The following is an 18152-nucleotide window of genomic DNA, read 5'->3' on the forward strand; positions in this document are numbered from 1 at the left end:
AGTACTTATATTAATGTTTCTATTAAAACTAAAGTATTGTTGGAGCTGTAAAGTTTTTATTTGAATAGTTTTTGTTATGTAATTATTATTATTTTTTGCAGTCCTTTTAGGGTTTACAGCATTACATCGTCATGGCAACAAAATTGCAAAATTGGATAAAACTTCACATAGTTTATATGTTTAGTAAGTGATTTCATCACAATAAAATCATGTTTACAGACATCCTTTATGTTTCGTGGCTATAATTTTGAAAAAGTGATTATTTGAACTTCACTTCTATTGTAAGTGCCAGGCTTTTTTTTTTTTTTTTTTTAAAGAAAATGAGGGACGAGTCAAAATACATTTTTGTGGTAATCAACATTATGCCACAATTGCTGTCAATGGAACTTAACTTGGTGAACCCGGAATATTCCTTTAAAGCTCTGAACATTTTGGGAACCAACGATTGCAAGTTGGGTGTGCAAAAACCAAATAATCTTGTGTAAATGACAACATACGCATAAAGGCATCTGGACATCTCATTACCTAACTCAACAAGAATGCCCATAAATTAATTTAGAAATGTGTCATCGTGTGTAAAATATTTTAAAACTATAGATTAAATTATGTTCCCGTAGATGGCGCATATATAGGTCCGTATGCGTATTACAAGCAACCAAGATAAACTGAAATTGTGCAACAACAGTGTTTTTTCCCCTTTTTTTCTTTTCAGAGCAGGAGGTGGAGCTATTTGGAGAGATTCCTCTTCATGAAGTTGTTTTCCAGCAGGACTGATGCAGTTACACCATCAGTGAATGTGCGCCTCTAACTTGTCAGCAGTTCTTAACTTACAGAATTTAAAGATTGCAGTTAAAACTCACAATTCTTTGAATGCAACTCTGGATAAGGGATCCTCCCGTATTAAAGAGCGTTTGTTGAAGTGAACTTGTCTCGTGGAGTACATTAACAATCGCCAGCGTCAGGATGCACGCGATTAACTTGGACACGTACAGCCTGTCTCTACTCACTGCTAAAGAAGACATCCTGAATCCCCGAGCATCCACTAACTGGTACAATAATTATTGCCTATTGGCTGTGTCTCGAAACCTAGTGAGCTGCCTACATAGACACATTTTTAGGGCATCATAAAAGCGCGTGCAGTCGAATTTGTAGACTTGATTGTTGTCTTGGTAGGCAGGTTACAAGGTTTTGAGCCACAAACAAAGACTGAGCATTTTGTTGTTGTTGTTGTTTTATCCAGTTTTGAAAGAGGCAGTTGCTTGCTAGTTCTTGAGAAAAAAACTCCTAACGTTCTAGGAACGTTCTATTTAGGTTTTTATTTTTTATAATCACAAGCTAACCTTCCCAGAAATTTGCAGTGAGTATTTTATGTGGCAAGAACATAAAGAACATTATCTAATGGTTTATTTTGCATCCTTTATTTTTCTTTATCATTAATATTATCATAATTTTTCATAATTTAATTGTTATGTATTCTGGCAGTAATTGATTTTTATGTGTGCATGTTTAGACAATTGAAAGATAAGAGCATACAGGGTTTGCACACTGTATGTTCCTCTTGATATATTGTATTCTTCCCATTGTGTTTGCCTGTATGCAAATTACCACAATTGTCCACATAAGCCCATTTATCATTTTTTTAACACACACACACACACATACACACACACACACACACACACACACACACACACACACACACACACACACACACACACACACACACACACACATACACACAAACTGTTAGCAAAGTGTTCTAAAAAAGAGAACCCTTTACTGGCCTGTAAAGTGATTCAAAGGATTTTTCCTGGTTTCTTATTTTATGTGCATACGTGTGCATGTGCGTATTTTGGTATGAATGATGTAAGAAAACCAACCAGTCCCTTTAATTTTTGACTTTGAACCATGATGTCATATATTCTGCATCACATTCTGGCCTATGCAGAGAGTAGTAGTTTGCGTGGTGGCTTGCACTTGAGTGGAGCAACCGCATGATTAGACACACCTTTTTCTGAAACTGAATACACAGACTCTTATTCATTTAGAAAAGAAGTTAATAACCTATAATTACTAGCCACTCACCCGACCATGATGTCATCTTTTGTTGGCCTCTAATGTGCATTTGCAACATATTGCAAAGATAACAGTAATTACAGGTATTCATTTATTAATGTATTAGCTGCATATCAGCTTACTTGTCAAGGATTTGTTCAGCATTTGTTGTCACTTTAGTTATCACATGTTTAAGGGCTAGTTCACCCATAAATGAACTGTTATGTTGTTCCAAACCCGTATGACTTTCTCTCTTCCATGGAGCACAAAAGATGTTAGGCAGAATGTTTACCCCAGTCACCACTTTCATAGTTTGGAAATAACATGCAATAAAGGTGAATGGTGACTGAGGCTTAAAATCTCCTATCGCTTTCCATGGAGTAAATGTTGTCAGAACTGTGTGTACTATCCCTTTATGATTGCCATTTCTTTTTGGACTTCAACTGTAATCATACTTTGGAAGAATTGTTTAGAATCACATATATTGTTACACTGAACACACAAATGTGTATATACTCTCTGACTCAAACTGATTACAATTGAAACAAATTGATATGCCAAGATTAGTATTTAACCCAACCCTTTGGGCTAAACTAACTTATTTGCTTCTTCACCCACTCTACTCATAAAAGTAATTGAAGTACAATGATCTGACAGTTCTAAAGTCATGCAGTGTGCTTCCTGTGTCAGATCTTGTCAACTCACATTTGTTAGATCAGCAGCATCATCGTCTCTGCTGAATTTCAGCAGGTACAGGCTAATTCTCACAAATGCCCTGTCAGTAGCTGCCTAAATTATCCAGGCAGCACCCATTCTGTTTTTCCACATGCTTAATCACCATGGAAACATTCTCAGAAACAGTCGCTGGCACTTTAGCCTGTACAAGCCAATCAGGCCCATTCATGCGCAGCCTTGTGCAATCTGCTGACAGATGAAACGTCTGAAAAGCAGTCATGTTGAAGGTTTTACAATTCTGTATTTCACACTGCCATTTGACATGTCAAAGTACTTACTGTATATAACTGAAAATAGCCCATAAGCAGAAGCTGAAAATGAGTCATTAGATAAGGCTTGCAAATTTGTAACAAAAGGGGAAACTCTTACTTGTCAACAACACGTACAGTACTAAAAACATGCAGAGTTTTGCTGCTAATTTTCTGGTCGCAAAGGTTAGCATTACTGTATGGCTTCAAAAGACTTGTAATTTAGTGCATGAGTCATAAGCATGGCTTTTTTGTCCTTTTTGGAGCTTGACAGCCTCTTTCCCCATCCACTTTCATTATATGGAAGAAAACAACTTGGGCATGTTGCCAAACTTCTCCTTTGGCATTACACAGAAGAACTGTCCTTTTAATCGTCATTGACTATTAATAATTGGGTCTTTTGCTTATGCTATTAAGTTTAGGACAAGAGGTTGATTAAAAGTGTTGAATTGTTGATGGTCTGCGGCATTGTTTTGCAGCATAGCAGCATTGCTGTGTGGTCAAATTGCAGGCATATATACAGTCTCTGAATAGGACAAATCCAATTCCACTGATTGACATTTTTCCACATAAAATGCTGCCAAACTATCTTTAGCTTTGGTCTGGCTGATGGTTCCAGTTGGAGGATTGCATTGCAGCTACATACCCTGTGCCAACCCAAGACTTTAATTGTCAGTTTTAGTGGACATATGATCAGAATTATTCCCAGGCAGTCTTTTCACATGCCACTCAGTAGTTCTTCAGAAGTAGATTTTGGCAAATGGTCGTTTATTTCCTCATACCTTTTAGCAGCTATACTATTTGCTGTGTGGTATGGGTGTGTGGAGTCCAAGATAACATATTCAAAGATTATAAGGATAATTGCTTGATTTGATAAACATTTTAGTTGTTGTTTTTAATACTACAGTAATTTTGTAGTGCCTACAGTATGCAATATGATGACATTAAAGACAATATAATTATCTGTTTTTGTAACAAGTATGGTTTACATAACTTATTGATTTGGTTGTAAGCCATAACATATTATTCTCATATCTTTTAATACAAATCATATAAATCTTCTTTTTTTTTAAAGATTTATTGCTCTCATCCAAAGCTTAAGGCAGGCAAAGGCAACTCCTCAGAGATGTGACTGGACTGGAATTGATAGGAAACTGTGAAGGCGTGGCAGAATTCTTTCCAATGAACAATGTAGGAGGTTATGATGAACAGCCCAATTTGTGACTCTTGAAGGCGACTTCACCACCCTTTAGACAAAGAGGGATTGAGCCTCTGCCATTAAACATTTTCACTGAGTGAATATGGAATTGTGCTTTGAAAAGTCAAACAACCCACACCTTTGTCTTTCCATAGTGACAGAGGCTAAACCTTGTTGTCTTTCTAAGAATCTCACCTAGTTACTCATCTTCTCACTCTGTTATTTTAAGAAATGTAACGGAGCTCAGGTTCAGTGTGGCTCAGGTGTTTACATCTCCATGCTGTTAGCATAGGTTTATGCATGATTTAAGAGCCTCAAGGTGCAATCCTCTCATGTTACTACTAATGAACATCTGCTAAGAATGCTGAGTTATCACCTTACTAGAACACTGTTCTGTACTAATAACTCAGCAGAATTGGGCATTTTGGGGAGAGCTGATAAAAACATGAACCTTAATCGACCTTTGCTTGTTGCTTTGATAAATTAGTTTAAAGGTGAAGTGTTTTATTTCTGCACCACTAGCAAAACCAAATGGAATTGCAAAAAAAGAAGAAGACTGTTTTCAAACTTGTTTTCTGAAGACCACCCCCCAATCTGTGGTTGATTAGCAAACAGGTAGTCCCGACCCAAACTCTCGCCATTGGTTCAGTCAGTGTTGCTGTGTCGGCCTGGTTGGAATGTCAAAAGCTTAGGGCTACATTGGTGCTTACATTGTAATTTCAAACAGAAATACGCGTGGATGCAAGAACATTATATGACAATAACCTATTATTACAGCGAAACTATACGCTGTGATTCAAATAATAATAGCTTCAAACTAATTTTGTTTGCCCTATATTATTGTCTTTTTTATTTTTTATAAATTTTAATATATTTACATTACCTTGTTTTTCTGGAGAACTATATAGCATCTTGCAGGGCTGGTGTTATTGCTTTCCATGGACTTTGCTGCTCTCTTTGCACTTGCAATGTTTATATATGTTAAAATAAAGATATTTAATTGAACATTACTATTATAGTGGAGAGATTGTATAAATGTTTCTCAGCAGAAATACCTTATATGTGTTATATGTAAAAGAGTTCATACTCTTTATATCATAATAAAAAATTTGATTGACAGCTTAATTATTAAAAGAGTGTAATTTATTATTTCCTGTGTAGCTTTATCTGTAGTGCAGTATACTATATATATTCTTCAGTGTTACCAATCTACCATTTGATGACTTGAAAAATACTGTATCACCATGGTTACGTTATATTGTTTTATGCAGCTGGTCCAATCTGGCATAAATAACATCATATAATATGCTTGTAGTATTATTCACTGAAAGAAGGCAACAGTTTATTATTGTAATCTATCTTGCACAAATAAAAAGCATGTCATGACTCTTTAACACAATATGAAGATCAGTGTGGCTTGTTAAGATGAGTACTTTTAAAGTATCACCTTTGCGGGCTTATTTTTGTTTTTATGGTTGTTGGTTTACCACAGGAATGTTTTAGAGTGCTACATCAGTAATTAAGCTCCTCAGCTGTAAATTACAAGATTATTAGCTTCAGTGTTTGCTTTGTCCCAGGTGCTTCATTGATTTTATAAGAGAATGCAAACGCTTATTCTCTTCATTGCTTCAAAAAAGCTATGGGATTTTCCTAAGTACTGTATACTGATGTTGCAGGAATAAACTGACCTCCGAAGCACTAGTTAGTTGGCACAGTTATGTTTTGGAAACATATCCTAATCCTTAAACTACCACCTTAAAAGTAACAATTATTGTTTACAATACACTGGTCTAATGAAGAGATTCTAAACAAGCATCAGTGGAAAAGGGATGAATGGCTCTACTCATAAGCTTTTCTTGAAACATAAACATATGGCAAATTACTTTGTGTTCTTCAATCTCATGCCATTCCAGACAGCTACAGAATGCCCAGATGCTCAATATGTCAGCCTGCTTTACTCAGAGCTGCTCAAATGGTGGCTTAGGATTCTAATTCTACCTCTGTTGTCAGTCATTTTCCAATAGTTTGTGAAGGATCCACCTAGAACATCAATAGTGCATCTAAATTTGGAAACAAAAAGACTTCAGAAAAGACTATGAGTTGATACTTTCACTCTCAATTCACCTCATGGATTATTAACTCAATCTTTTAGAGAGAAGCTCTGTTGATTCTTGGAAAATGCCTAGCCCTTGTGTAGGTAACTTTCATGTTTTGACCTTGGCAAAAGGTTTGGCAAATAAACATGGTGCAACTCTTTATATTATGCTCTTATGTAGTCTTGCCCAGTCTTGTGCAGTTGAATGTTTTTCTTTCCATTCCAGTTCCTACTGTACATCATAAGAATATCAAATTAGTTTTGCATTTGACCACAGAGGCATGATTCTCACATTTCATTCCTTTATTCAAATACATTTCTTTTGTAGAAACCTTTACGTTCTTCAGTAATGCAGCTTTCAGGATTTGTCCCAAATTACACACATGCACCTCAAAGGTGGTGAATGACATGATGCAGTTAAAGGTGTTTTGTTACATGGCGGTATTTATCACACCTCTCACTAATAACTCACAGTTGCCTTGTGCTTAAGGAGGTCAGGTTGTTTGCGCACTAGCATGTGTTTGAACTCTTTAACAACTAAGTCAGTGATAACAATGCTCAATCAAATGTAGGGGGCCTCACGCTCTTTGCAGGTTTCCCCTCCACGCTTTGCAGTTCTGACCATGACTCCTTCAAGGCAAAAGGACAAAAGAGTCCTTTTGCACCATTGAAATATGTAATGTAAAAAAACCTTAAAGGGGTCAAGACATTTTGATGATTTTTATTAGGGATGTTGATTTAACGCGTTAATTTAGTGCGATTAATGTTATAAAAAATAACGCATAAAAAATTAACGCAATTAATCGCATGCCCTCATATAAGGAAGATTCCTGAGAAATGTAAGCTTGTATTACCACCTGTTTACTCCAGAGGGCAGTAAGTGAAACTTCAGCTGTATGAAAATGCGCAGTTTATACAGTGACGAAAACAACCATCAGCAGCAACAACACAAACATGCGTTACGTTCTTGCATTCAAAACACTTGAAGGAGCGCAAATCCTAACTAAGGGATCTCAAGATGTGTTTAAAGATTGAGTATTAAACTTTATTTAACTTGACACAGTGACCTAAACATTTTGAAATGGATCGCTGTGAACGGTATCCCAATGATTGACTTATGATCCGTAATATGATAGTAAACAATACATTGTATTCTAAAGCCGCTTTTTGTATTGTCTTATCAATGATGAACTCTTCTGCCACAATAATGTAATGAATTTTAATTATCTGAATATTTTATATATATATATATATATATATATATATATATATATATATATATATATGGGGTGAAACCAAAGTTGTTGACTGGCGGGGGTCAAAGTGCAGGGGGCCCATGTTAAGGTCTATAGCTGATCCTTAATGGGATTAAGCGCAACATATATAACCGAAAATAGATTCAATATGTATTTACATGACAAATACATTAATTTTTGTCATTAAAACACATTTCAACTTGTCATCTGATTCTGATACACCATCTGTTATTGTGAAAATGGTTCGGTCGAAACACCTGGCCAATCACTTTGACTGACTAGAGAGTCAAAATCCTCATCAAAGGCTAAAATCATGGGTACCAAAAAAGAAAAGAAAGCAAACAGAGAGCAAAAGTGAACGAAAGAAGCAGAGAGGCGATGGCCAAATTTATGGCCAAGCATGAAGCACTAGGTATGAACATGGCAAAAGTGAGGAGCCAGTGTAGACTAGCAAATAAAAGTGCAGCTAGCTAGCTTAACCTTTAAATAACTTTAGCACGTTCACTTAACTAGACAATATATCAATATAATAGATAGATATAGATATAAATGCCCTTATAAGTCAGTATGGGTACCAAAACCCAGTATTAAATATGCCCTGATGCTAAATTATTAATGACCGTAGTATTGATAAGCTCCGACATTACGGTTCTTTTTAACGTTTTGGTAGAAATTATAATAACGCTGCTGCAGCCTTTCTACACTGTTTTGGAACTGTGCTCCACACACACACACACACACACACACACACACACTAGGGGTGACCAGATCCCAAAAAACCAAATGTGGTACAAAGAGTAGCTATGTTAATGTGGGACACGCTACCAATGCTGAGATTTTTTATATGAAGTCTATCTAAATTAAAAAATAAACATATCAATTTTCCCCAGTGCTATGTATGCAGCAAAGATGGTGAAAGGTCCACCTGCACTTGACCCACATATGCACAGTTTGCTTGACATAAAACACTTGATGCCTTGATGACAGACTTCCCTGCTTTCTTCACAGCCATTGGATACAAATGTTTTATTGACATTTTAGTTTATATAGTGACTTTGCTGTAGTAAACATTGCTGTTGATACTCTTTAAAAATAATATATTTGTATCAATTATTTAACAATTGATAAAAAACAAACCAATAAAGAGTAATTGTCTTGATAAAATATACCCATATAAAATAATACCCATCCATGTTATAAGGCAATTATATTGCAACCTGCTGGAATTACTAAAGCTTGCAATTAGCTCATTTTTAGGCCTGAATGAGTAAGAAAATGCTCTTTAGAATAATAGTTTTTCATATTCAGGTTGGCAATGAGCATGTACAAGCAGCATACAAGCACTTCGGAAAGTCAAAGTCTGTCACACCCCCAGCCCCCCCTCCAATTTGGAAAATGTTGTCCCCCTGTCCATAAATCCTGATGGCGGCCCTGGCTAAGGGCACACCGTAACACCCCCCCCCCCCCTCACCCCAGCCCCCCACAAGTTGCATATATCACCCATTCCTAAATCCGCCACTGCCCACAAAGTAATAAGAAAGGTTCATACACAACGATATACCCAGTGTAAGCAGATGCTATCTCATCAACCAAGAGCATGGGATTTAGTTAAAATAACAACTGTATTATTTTAGATTATTTTAAGGGTATTACAGCAAAAAAATCTAAGTGACTGTTTCGGAAGTATCACTGAGATAGGACACATGATCTGGCACCTCTCAACTGCTCGAATTTGCGTTTACATTGGGGTAAAATTCCAATAAAGCTTGGAAGCTTACTCAAGCCTCTGTGGTTTGCAGACGTCTATCAGATGAAATTATAACTTGAGACCATGTATAAAAGGCAGTTCCTGCCAACATCAAACACAGAATGCTTTTAAAAGAGGTTTTATAGGCATTATAGACAGCTGCTGCAGAAGTCAGCAGACCAGACCTGCTCAACTTTATTGTTGTTTAGGCATCAATTGAGCTACGAACTGCTTGCAGTTTTCTTATTTCTTTGGGTAAAAAGGGTGTTATTGTTACAAAACTCTGAGGGAAGTGAGGACCCAAATGAATGGTGAGTCAAATGGGCTTTTAATTCAAAACACAAATACAAATCTTGAGGGAGAAAACAACAATAACCAGAATAACCAAATTTAGTCATGCACAAGAACACATACAAGACCAACCAAAGAGTAACACAAACTGATTAAAGACATGAACTCATGGAACAAAGTGCCAAAGACATGAGGTAAGGCACAAAATATACTGAGGGCAACACATGAGGAACAGGTCACAACAATTGAGGAAACGAACACTAGACTAGGTGATATGAAACAAGAAGGCGGAGTCTCAACACAAGACAAAGACCAAAAATGCACAAAACTTAGACAGACAAGAGAGGGCAGTTCCGATAGGATCATGACAGTTATGTTACTGCAGACTCGACTCGCAATTGATTTCAAATGTTTGACGTTAGCATGTTGCTAAGCTAAAAGTGAGATACTCTAATAAGATGAAAAATACATAGAGCCACATATTTTGTGTAAAATAATACATTTTTGAGCATTTGTGTTGATTCTCTACAATATTGAATTAAATATGTTTATTTATAATAAACATTTTCCTCAAGTCGTTCATCATGAATTTCATCGTGAGTGCATCACAGTTCATTCAGAGATTGCCTTCTCTGCAAAGGATATGATGCTGCTTTGAATCTGGTAAAAAAAAAATTATATTAGGAGGCAGCATTTACATTGCCTACATACTGGAAAAGCCTTTGTGTTGGTAATGCACCTGTGATCCCTTGAAATGCTGCCTCATTTGATTTTGAAACAATCTGAGCAATTTTGGTCGATTTGTGAATTACTTAAATTATTTTAGTGGTGAGTGTAGTTACTTGTGACCTGTGAGTAACTGATGAATCAGGAAAATAATGTTTTTATAGTATGGTCCTGAGAAAACAGGAGATTATATATTGATTAAAGACCCTCTACTAAATAAGACAAGGTTCTACTGAAAGACAGGAAGATCTTTTAAGATTCTTCAGTGAGGCAGAATGAAGAAACACTTGAATTAATATTTTTTATGTATTGGTGACTGTATTATGGATGCCAGTATGTGTGTACATGAGTAAGGGTCTGTATTTCAGTAGCTAAGAGGGATAAGTGGGATTGGAAATGCCAGAGATATCCCAGAGGAGTGGTCTCTTTGAGAGGCCAGAAGCCAGAGGCTAAACTCACTCTGTCCAGTTAGCAACTTTAGAGAGGCCTGCTGATCTAAAGTCCCCAGGCTTATCAGGAAAGTGTTGAAGCAAGCAACATAGTTTATAGTGATAAATATGTTTACTTTGGATTTTGCTTTTAAAAATATTTTAAATAACCTTAAAAACCAACATTGGGATTGGGATATAGCAACTTTGGCCTACCATTTAAATATACTGTTTAAAAATTGTCAGAGAAAAGCATTTAAAATAATTATTCAATATATATTGTTCAGTATAATTATATAATAACTGTATAGTAGTTGCTCCCAGCTTAACCTCAATGCTCATTAGATAAATGACCTGTCATCAAAATATGACTCTTACTAAGTAATGAATTGGTCTTATATCTGTCCTACAATAAATAACAACACATTCAATGATTGGAGGTTAGTGGTATATCTTCTTTAAAGGGTAATTGTAGCATTGTTGATGGAAAACAGTAGGTTATTTCTGACAATTCTGATAGGAGTTGTAGTAACCTTTCTGCCTGTTATGCCTTGTTGAAAAGATCCATCATCTCAATTGGACTTACTGCTCAGAGAAGCATTAAAGGAATAATAGACCTGTGAAAAATGTTTTTCTCAATGCTAACAAGATATACAAATGAATGTATAGCTGAGTCAGGATTACCTTGTCTTCAGTGGAAATGTATTTATGTAGCAGCTAACATATAAGGTTACTTAAGAAAGGCTTCTAATGTCTTCATGTGTAGTCTTAGATTACAGAGTTGGGTTCCTGAGACACAATATAGTTACTTGGCTAAATGCAGCTTTAATCGATGCTTAAACTGTAGACTTATTGTTCCCTTTTCTGTGTTACTTCAAGACTAATAAAGCTACTTGGAACCACAAACCTAGACACACCTTTGGACTCATTTGTGTGCTTGAATATTGCATATAAAAAATTTTGCTTAATTGCTAAGTTCTAAGATTTTCCATGGCGGAAATTCTGACCTCAGCAGCTATTCTGTAAAATCATTAGACCTACAGTGTATTGTTACTTTCCACCTTACAAACATTAAAACAGAGTAACCACCAATATTAACAAATAAAGTGTTAGTTCACCCAAAATCCAGATAATGATAAGCAGAATGTTTAACATCCTCAGACAGCCTAGTCATTTTCATTGCATTTTTTTTCCATTCAAAGAAAGTGAATGGTGACTGAGGCCAAGATTTTGCCTAACATCTTGTTTTGTGTTCCACAGAAAAAAGAAAGTCATACAGGTTTCAACAACATGAGGGTGAGAAAATTATGTCTGAATTTTATTTTTTGGGTGAAATAGTCCTATACCTTTAAGCTTGGTTAAAAGGTAAAAAAACCTCATGAAGGTATATGAAATACTGAAGAATTTATGATTCCGGAATGAATATGTGAATATTTAATCTTGTTCACTCTCTCTTTTGGTCCATTGCTCTCTTTAGAGTTACTCTGACTATTTTTGCCATATTTGTTTGTCATGACTTTTAGAAGAAATGGCTTTTCATGAACATTTACCTTTCATTATTACATGTAATGGACATTGGCACTGATCTATACGTTTAGATCTTTCAATCTTCCTCCCTCCAAATTTCATTAACCTTCTGTTTCAGTCTCTGGTCCCTCATTCTCATGCCTTTTTATTTTGCAACCATATATCTTATTTGTATGCCAACCTTCTCAGTCTGTTTTCTATTCCTCATCCCCCACCATTCTCTAAGATTCAGTCCCCTATATTCCTTTTCATTTTCATGTCAACTCTTCCACTCTATCATTTTGTATTCCGCTCGAGTCTCCCTCTCAGGAAATACTGGACATGATCATTCCATCCAAAACTGCTACCCTGGGACTGATTCCTCTTACAAGGAAAGGCATTATTAGTTACACTCTCATCCATATACCATATGAAGTTTAGATAACTCAATACAATCTGCCTCAAGCATTAAAGTTAATTTAATAGGTATTTTAAATAAATGTTTTCATTAGACTTATGTCTCTGAGTTTAAGTCTACCTTCCAAGTCTCTTGGCTGTTGAACTCATTTTAGTTTGTTGAGCAATTCAGTTGTGTCTGTTCCAGGCCAGCATACACCCAAATGAATAGCACTTGGCACACTGTATTCAGTATGACAAGGTAACAGTGCCAGATGGCAATGTGCTCAGAGTTGTTTTGTGCTTTCTGCAAAGGTTGTTAAGAGTGCCCACCATTTGAGTCTGAGGTCTGGATCATTGAGCTTGGAGTCCAGAGTGGGACAGCTCTGCCAGACAGCAGCCTCTGTCTGAACCTGCAATGGCCAGTATGATCCCCAGCACTCTGAAGGTCTTATTTTCTTGGGAAACCAGATTCTGAAGCAGAGATTTTTTCTATTCCTAGCATTTGTTTCTACTAGGGATTTTCATATTGCATGCCATATTAGGTTGAAAATATTTTATTTTTTTCATCAACTTCAGAAATATTAGATTGTAATCTGTGGTTCAGCACACAAAGCAAATGCAGATATTATTGTTGCACACAGGCTGCCTCAGGCAAACTAACTGAGGCAACTGCAAGCTTGGGCAAAGCCTTTCTCTTCATTTGCTATTATCTGAGCACGGTGATTTTATCTGCCCATTTTATAAGCTGAAGTCAGTCTTATAGTCAGACTATAGTCAGTCTTCAGACACCTGGCTGAAATAAAAATGTGGGCCCAGTTACCACAAACCCCTTAAGGTAAGAAAACCCTTAGTTTTACTTGGAATTATTATTTACATTTAGTGCATATTTTGTAAATATATAAAACTATACTGTCATGCTTTTACTCAAATACTTAAACTTAATACATTTATTAACACAATTTCTGAATCTGAGTAAGTAAGGGCTAATTTACAGTCAGCTGGTTATCACAAAATAAACCATGACAGGGTGATTAGGACCCCCAAGGTGCAGCATAGGGGTATTGAATCATCCTAAAAGGGATTTATTTTGTGATAACAACCGACTGACTGTACATTATCCCACATAGCTACTAAGCAAATATACAGTATATAAATACACATAACATATTGATTTGTGTTGAAATTATTTAATTATGTTTGAAGAAATAAACAGCTGATATCCATATCTGGTTTGTTTCAGAGTTTTGTTGGTGTTTATTTTGTGAAAATGACAATCTGAACCCTCATTATTCAGCTTATTACAAGGCTACAAGGCAAATAAATAAATAAATGGACATGAAACATTGTTTTGAGTTGGAATTATTTTATTACTTACTACTAATACAAATACCAGAAGCAGAAAAAATGACAGCATGCTGTGCGGTTGTTACTCAGAAATATCAGACCACTAGGTGGCGCCATTGACCAATCAGAATTTCTGAGCGCCACGCAACAATTAGATATATTGCATTACCCACAAAATTAAATCAACATAGAATATTAAGAAATTGTCAGATATTACAACTAATAAACAGAGGAACTCTTTACTAGGCGATATTTTGTTGCATTGTTTTGGATTTTTATTTTGTAATATTTTAATTTTTGGGGTATTTTCATCACTTTCAGTGACATTTTTACATCGGAGCCCCGTTAATTTCTAAACCTACTAAGGGGTTTCTTATCTTCCAGGTTTTGGTGCAAATGGCAGCTGGTCTTATCACCTTTCCCTGGGTCATAATGTGCAAAGCTCATTTTCATATAAACCCTACAAAACTACATATAAACCCAGACAGTTTCCATCTGTCATTTGCTAATGTTTTCAGTCCAGTGATGTTTGGACCAGTTGGTTTTATTGGGAGCAATTTAAGTCAGTTTGTCTGCTTTGAGATTATGGTCATTTTCAGACAGCTTTGTCAAGAAGATTGACTAAGGCCCAAGATTATGAGTTAACACTGCCAACATTTTGTGGTAACAAATGGTGGACTGGCAAGGAACTATTAGTCATTTAGTTGATTCAGACCAAGGGGGCTTCCAGGATTTGTTTTATGGAACACTAAATAATGCCACAGATGATGCTTGACACTTTTTATATTGCTTTTAAGCAAAAATTGATTCCTTTGTGCCAGTTGGTTTCACAACCATATTGGTCAAACTCCCCCCTTCACTCTCCAACCATAGATTTGACTGAATTCTGCTCTGCACAGCTGCTTTCCAGCTTTACACACTACAGATGGAACGTGGCCATCTTAGGCAAAGTGGACATCCAACTAGATTTGTCTGGGGAGTTTATTATACAGTAAATGTATTGACATCAATGCCCAGATAGACATGGTCAAGTTGTTTGAGAAAACATTTGCTCAACATAAAGGCAATATCACTTGGGTATTGGATAAATAAAGATTGATTTGGCCATATTTAGCCTAATCTACAGTAAAAGAGGAAGTGAGTAGTTGATGTTAAAAAACTGATCTAACGGGAAATCAGAGACAGGAGATTGAATATTTTGTCTACTAAAAATGGTCTCAGCTTTCCGAAGCTGCACACTGCTGCTGGAGATAAAGAGGGATGTAATGTCATAGTCAGGCATGGCCAATTTTGGGGTCATAAACATTGTTCGCATGGTGTAGTGTGTCAGGAATTCAGCACAATGGGAGTTCAGCAAATTGGAACTAAAACATTGATGTAAGGTTGTATGTTTCTATGCTGTCAGCTCATAAAGATGCTTGTAAATTGTGAGTTCCGACACCTCTGAGTTAAACACCTCTGAGTTGTAACCTCTGACTAAACATCTTCAGAGATGGATTGAACATTGAGGGGAACTTCTGAGGTGTTGAGAGAGGAAATAACTGAAAAACAAGTCTTGGATAATGTTATATTAAAAGGTAGAGCCATGCTATACTGGCATAATTTCCTTTTCATTTCATGTAGTCAGTTTTCATTTTCAAGTGATACATTATTTTTTATTATGATTGGATCATGTCACGTTAAAGTGTACCATACAAATCATTCCTGCCTTTAAAGGTTCTATGTGAATACCAGTGCTCATGCCTGTGCATGTGGTGTTCTGAGAGTTGAGAATGAGTGATTCATTAAGAGTAATACTATATTTCACTGTCATCTCTCCAAATTTTATGGGTATCAAATGCAAAGCTCCAGACTAAAATATGAGATTAGTGACACTGATGCCAACAAGATTTACAGACTGTAGCACCAGCAACTGATGGGATATCTGGGGATACAGAAACAAATTATAATAGTGATAATAGTATTTTATTACACAATTAAGTGCAGTTACCAATAATATTGCATGCTTTTCCAACAGAAATGCACATTTGTTAATGGATTTTAAGGAGGAAAAGTGATTGATTGGGAATTGCATCTGGAGCACTGCAAAGACTGCAACAGCTTTTGTTAATCAACAACATTCATCTTTTCCAATCTTACTGACATATTTACAATTAATGGATCTCAGGCAAATTATTAGATAAATTAGATATTAGATAATTTGTCTCCTTTTTAATGACATTGTGAACTTTTAGGAGCTAGTCTGTATAAATAAACATACCAGAGACAACTAGTGTCAGCTTGACAAAGTAGATTTAGATTTCTCTAAAAATACTATTTTTAAAGAACAATACATGCTACGGATATGTAATCACAAAGTATTTTTTAATTGTGACACCAATCCCCACATGAATAACTTCCTTTTAAAGACTAATGCTTTCCTCTTTTCCATGTTTTCTCTGTCTTTCTATCTCCTTTGTGCTCCCTGCTCAAAGCCCATCCTCCCTCATTTGTTTATGACCTCTTTTCTCTTCATCCCTCATTCTCTGTTCTTGAGCTCATAGCTGGATTACTCAGATGTGGACTGCAGAACAGGGCTGCTTGTGTTTTTCTCATCAGGCTCTTGAGTTTTGACACAGGAAGTGTGTATGTGTGAGGTGAAGATGGTCCAGACGAGTTCCAGACAACACTATACTCTCACAACACTCACAACACACTGCTGGAAATGCTGGAAACACGATTTTAGATTTGATTTCAAGTTATTTAGTAAAGAATGTGTTAAAGAGATTTAGTTAAGCATTAGTTGAGTTCTGAACATTAATTTTTGTAATGTACAGGCAATGCAGACAGGTCAGGTCACACTTACGTAATCTGCACATTATTTTGCAGGCTGTGCTCTCAGTTGCATGTTGGTCCCAATGGAATTCTCAGCTTTGATTTGAGTGTTTTCTGACAAGCTCCCCTGTTGAAAATACCAGAAATTCTAGTCATCAGCATATGGTGGTTTTGGATGCTGGTCTCCAAAAGGGGATGCTGGTGTCCCTATAGGCTTCTTAACTAGCTTCAACAACAAGACATCCTTGTTCAAACAGCTTTAGCAGAAAGACTATGTTAGTGCATTTTAATGATCAGCCTGGACCTGCATGGAAATTAATGTTGGTCTAAGCTGAGCTTTTCAGATCAGGTCCAGATAAACTGAACCTGTAGTTCTAAAAGGTGTGTGTTTGTTTGAGTTTTGTGTGTGTACTCACAGTGCATGTGTAATTGTGCTTGAATATTCAATACAATGTCTTTTATCCTTAACTCTTATAAGGTATAAATGTGACATTGTGTTATGAAACACCCTTGTATAGCATGCATACAAAAGAGCATCTGTTACCACAGTGTGACTTGAATTAAGAAAGGTGTAATTTTTCAAGACTTACAATCATATTTGGTACATCAAGCCTGAAATCTGCAATCGTACGCAGTTTTATAGGCTGCATTGCATGTAGACATGTTATCATGACATCCACCACTTTGTGAAACATTGTTTCTAAACAATAAGTGCAATTACTGTTTTTGAAGCTGATTCATGGAAACGTAAAAGACTGGAAGAGTGGAGGAGAAAATGGTGAAAACAAATGCCCCATCCTTCATGCAAAACAACTGTATCTGTGTGTATACTTTAGCTCACCAGGGTAACGTCATTGAAGGCATGAAAATTCTATGCATGCTTGAAAGACAATGAGTGAAGTGCAGACTGTTTGTGCTCATTTGACAATGTCAATGGGGATGTGTGTGGTCCTAACTCAATAGATGAATACAGTAATATACCATAACGTTTCACTGTGGCCATGTTTAAAACCCATAGATTACAGAATGACATAATATGACTTCTAGATGAACCATGAAAGTCTGGTGACAAGTTAGCAATAGGCAGACTAGGGAATGCGACCCTGATATACAATGGGCTTTAAATGGAGGTGCTGGACACGTGTCACTAAATCTCACTCTAATGAAGTGCACAACTGTTTATCGTAATGCATTCAAGCATGATTTTATAGTGTGGTTTGACATCTTTAGTACTAGTTGTCAGTATGATTTAACTCTTGCATGAGTTTGGCTCAACAGATTAGGATTACGCTATTGCTTGTAAAGATTTA

General features: G+C 36.2%; 1 protein-coding gene across 3 annotated transcripts in view; it reads left to right on the plus strand.

Moving 5' to 3' along the window:
• Positions 1-750: 750 nt before the first annotated feature.
• Positions 751-18152, plus strand: part of si:dkey-40c11.2 (drebrin-like protein B) — a 43313-nt gene continuing 25911 nt past the window's right edge. Inside the window, exon 1 of one of the 3 annotated variants that reach the window (XM_052115023.1) lies at positions 751-1049. In XM_052115023.1, the coding sequence (XP_051970983.1) occupies positions 964-1049 (86 nt within the window). In that variant the 5' untranslated portion in view covers positions 751-963. Of the gene's footprint in view, positions 1050-13423; positions 13520-18152 lie in introns of those variants that run through there. The other 2 variants (XM_052115011.1, XM_052115032.1) reach the window with 2 other exon arrangements.

Source organism: Xyrauchen texanus, chromosome 4 (genome assembly GCF_025860055.1).
Source record: "Xyrauchen texanus isolate HMW12.3.18 chromosome 4, RBS_HiC_50CHRs, whole genome shotgun sequence".
Lineage (NCBI taxonomy): Eukaryota > Metazoa > Chordata > Actinopteri > Cypriniformes > Catostomidae > Xyrauchen > Xyrauchen texanus.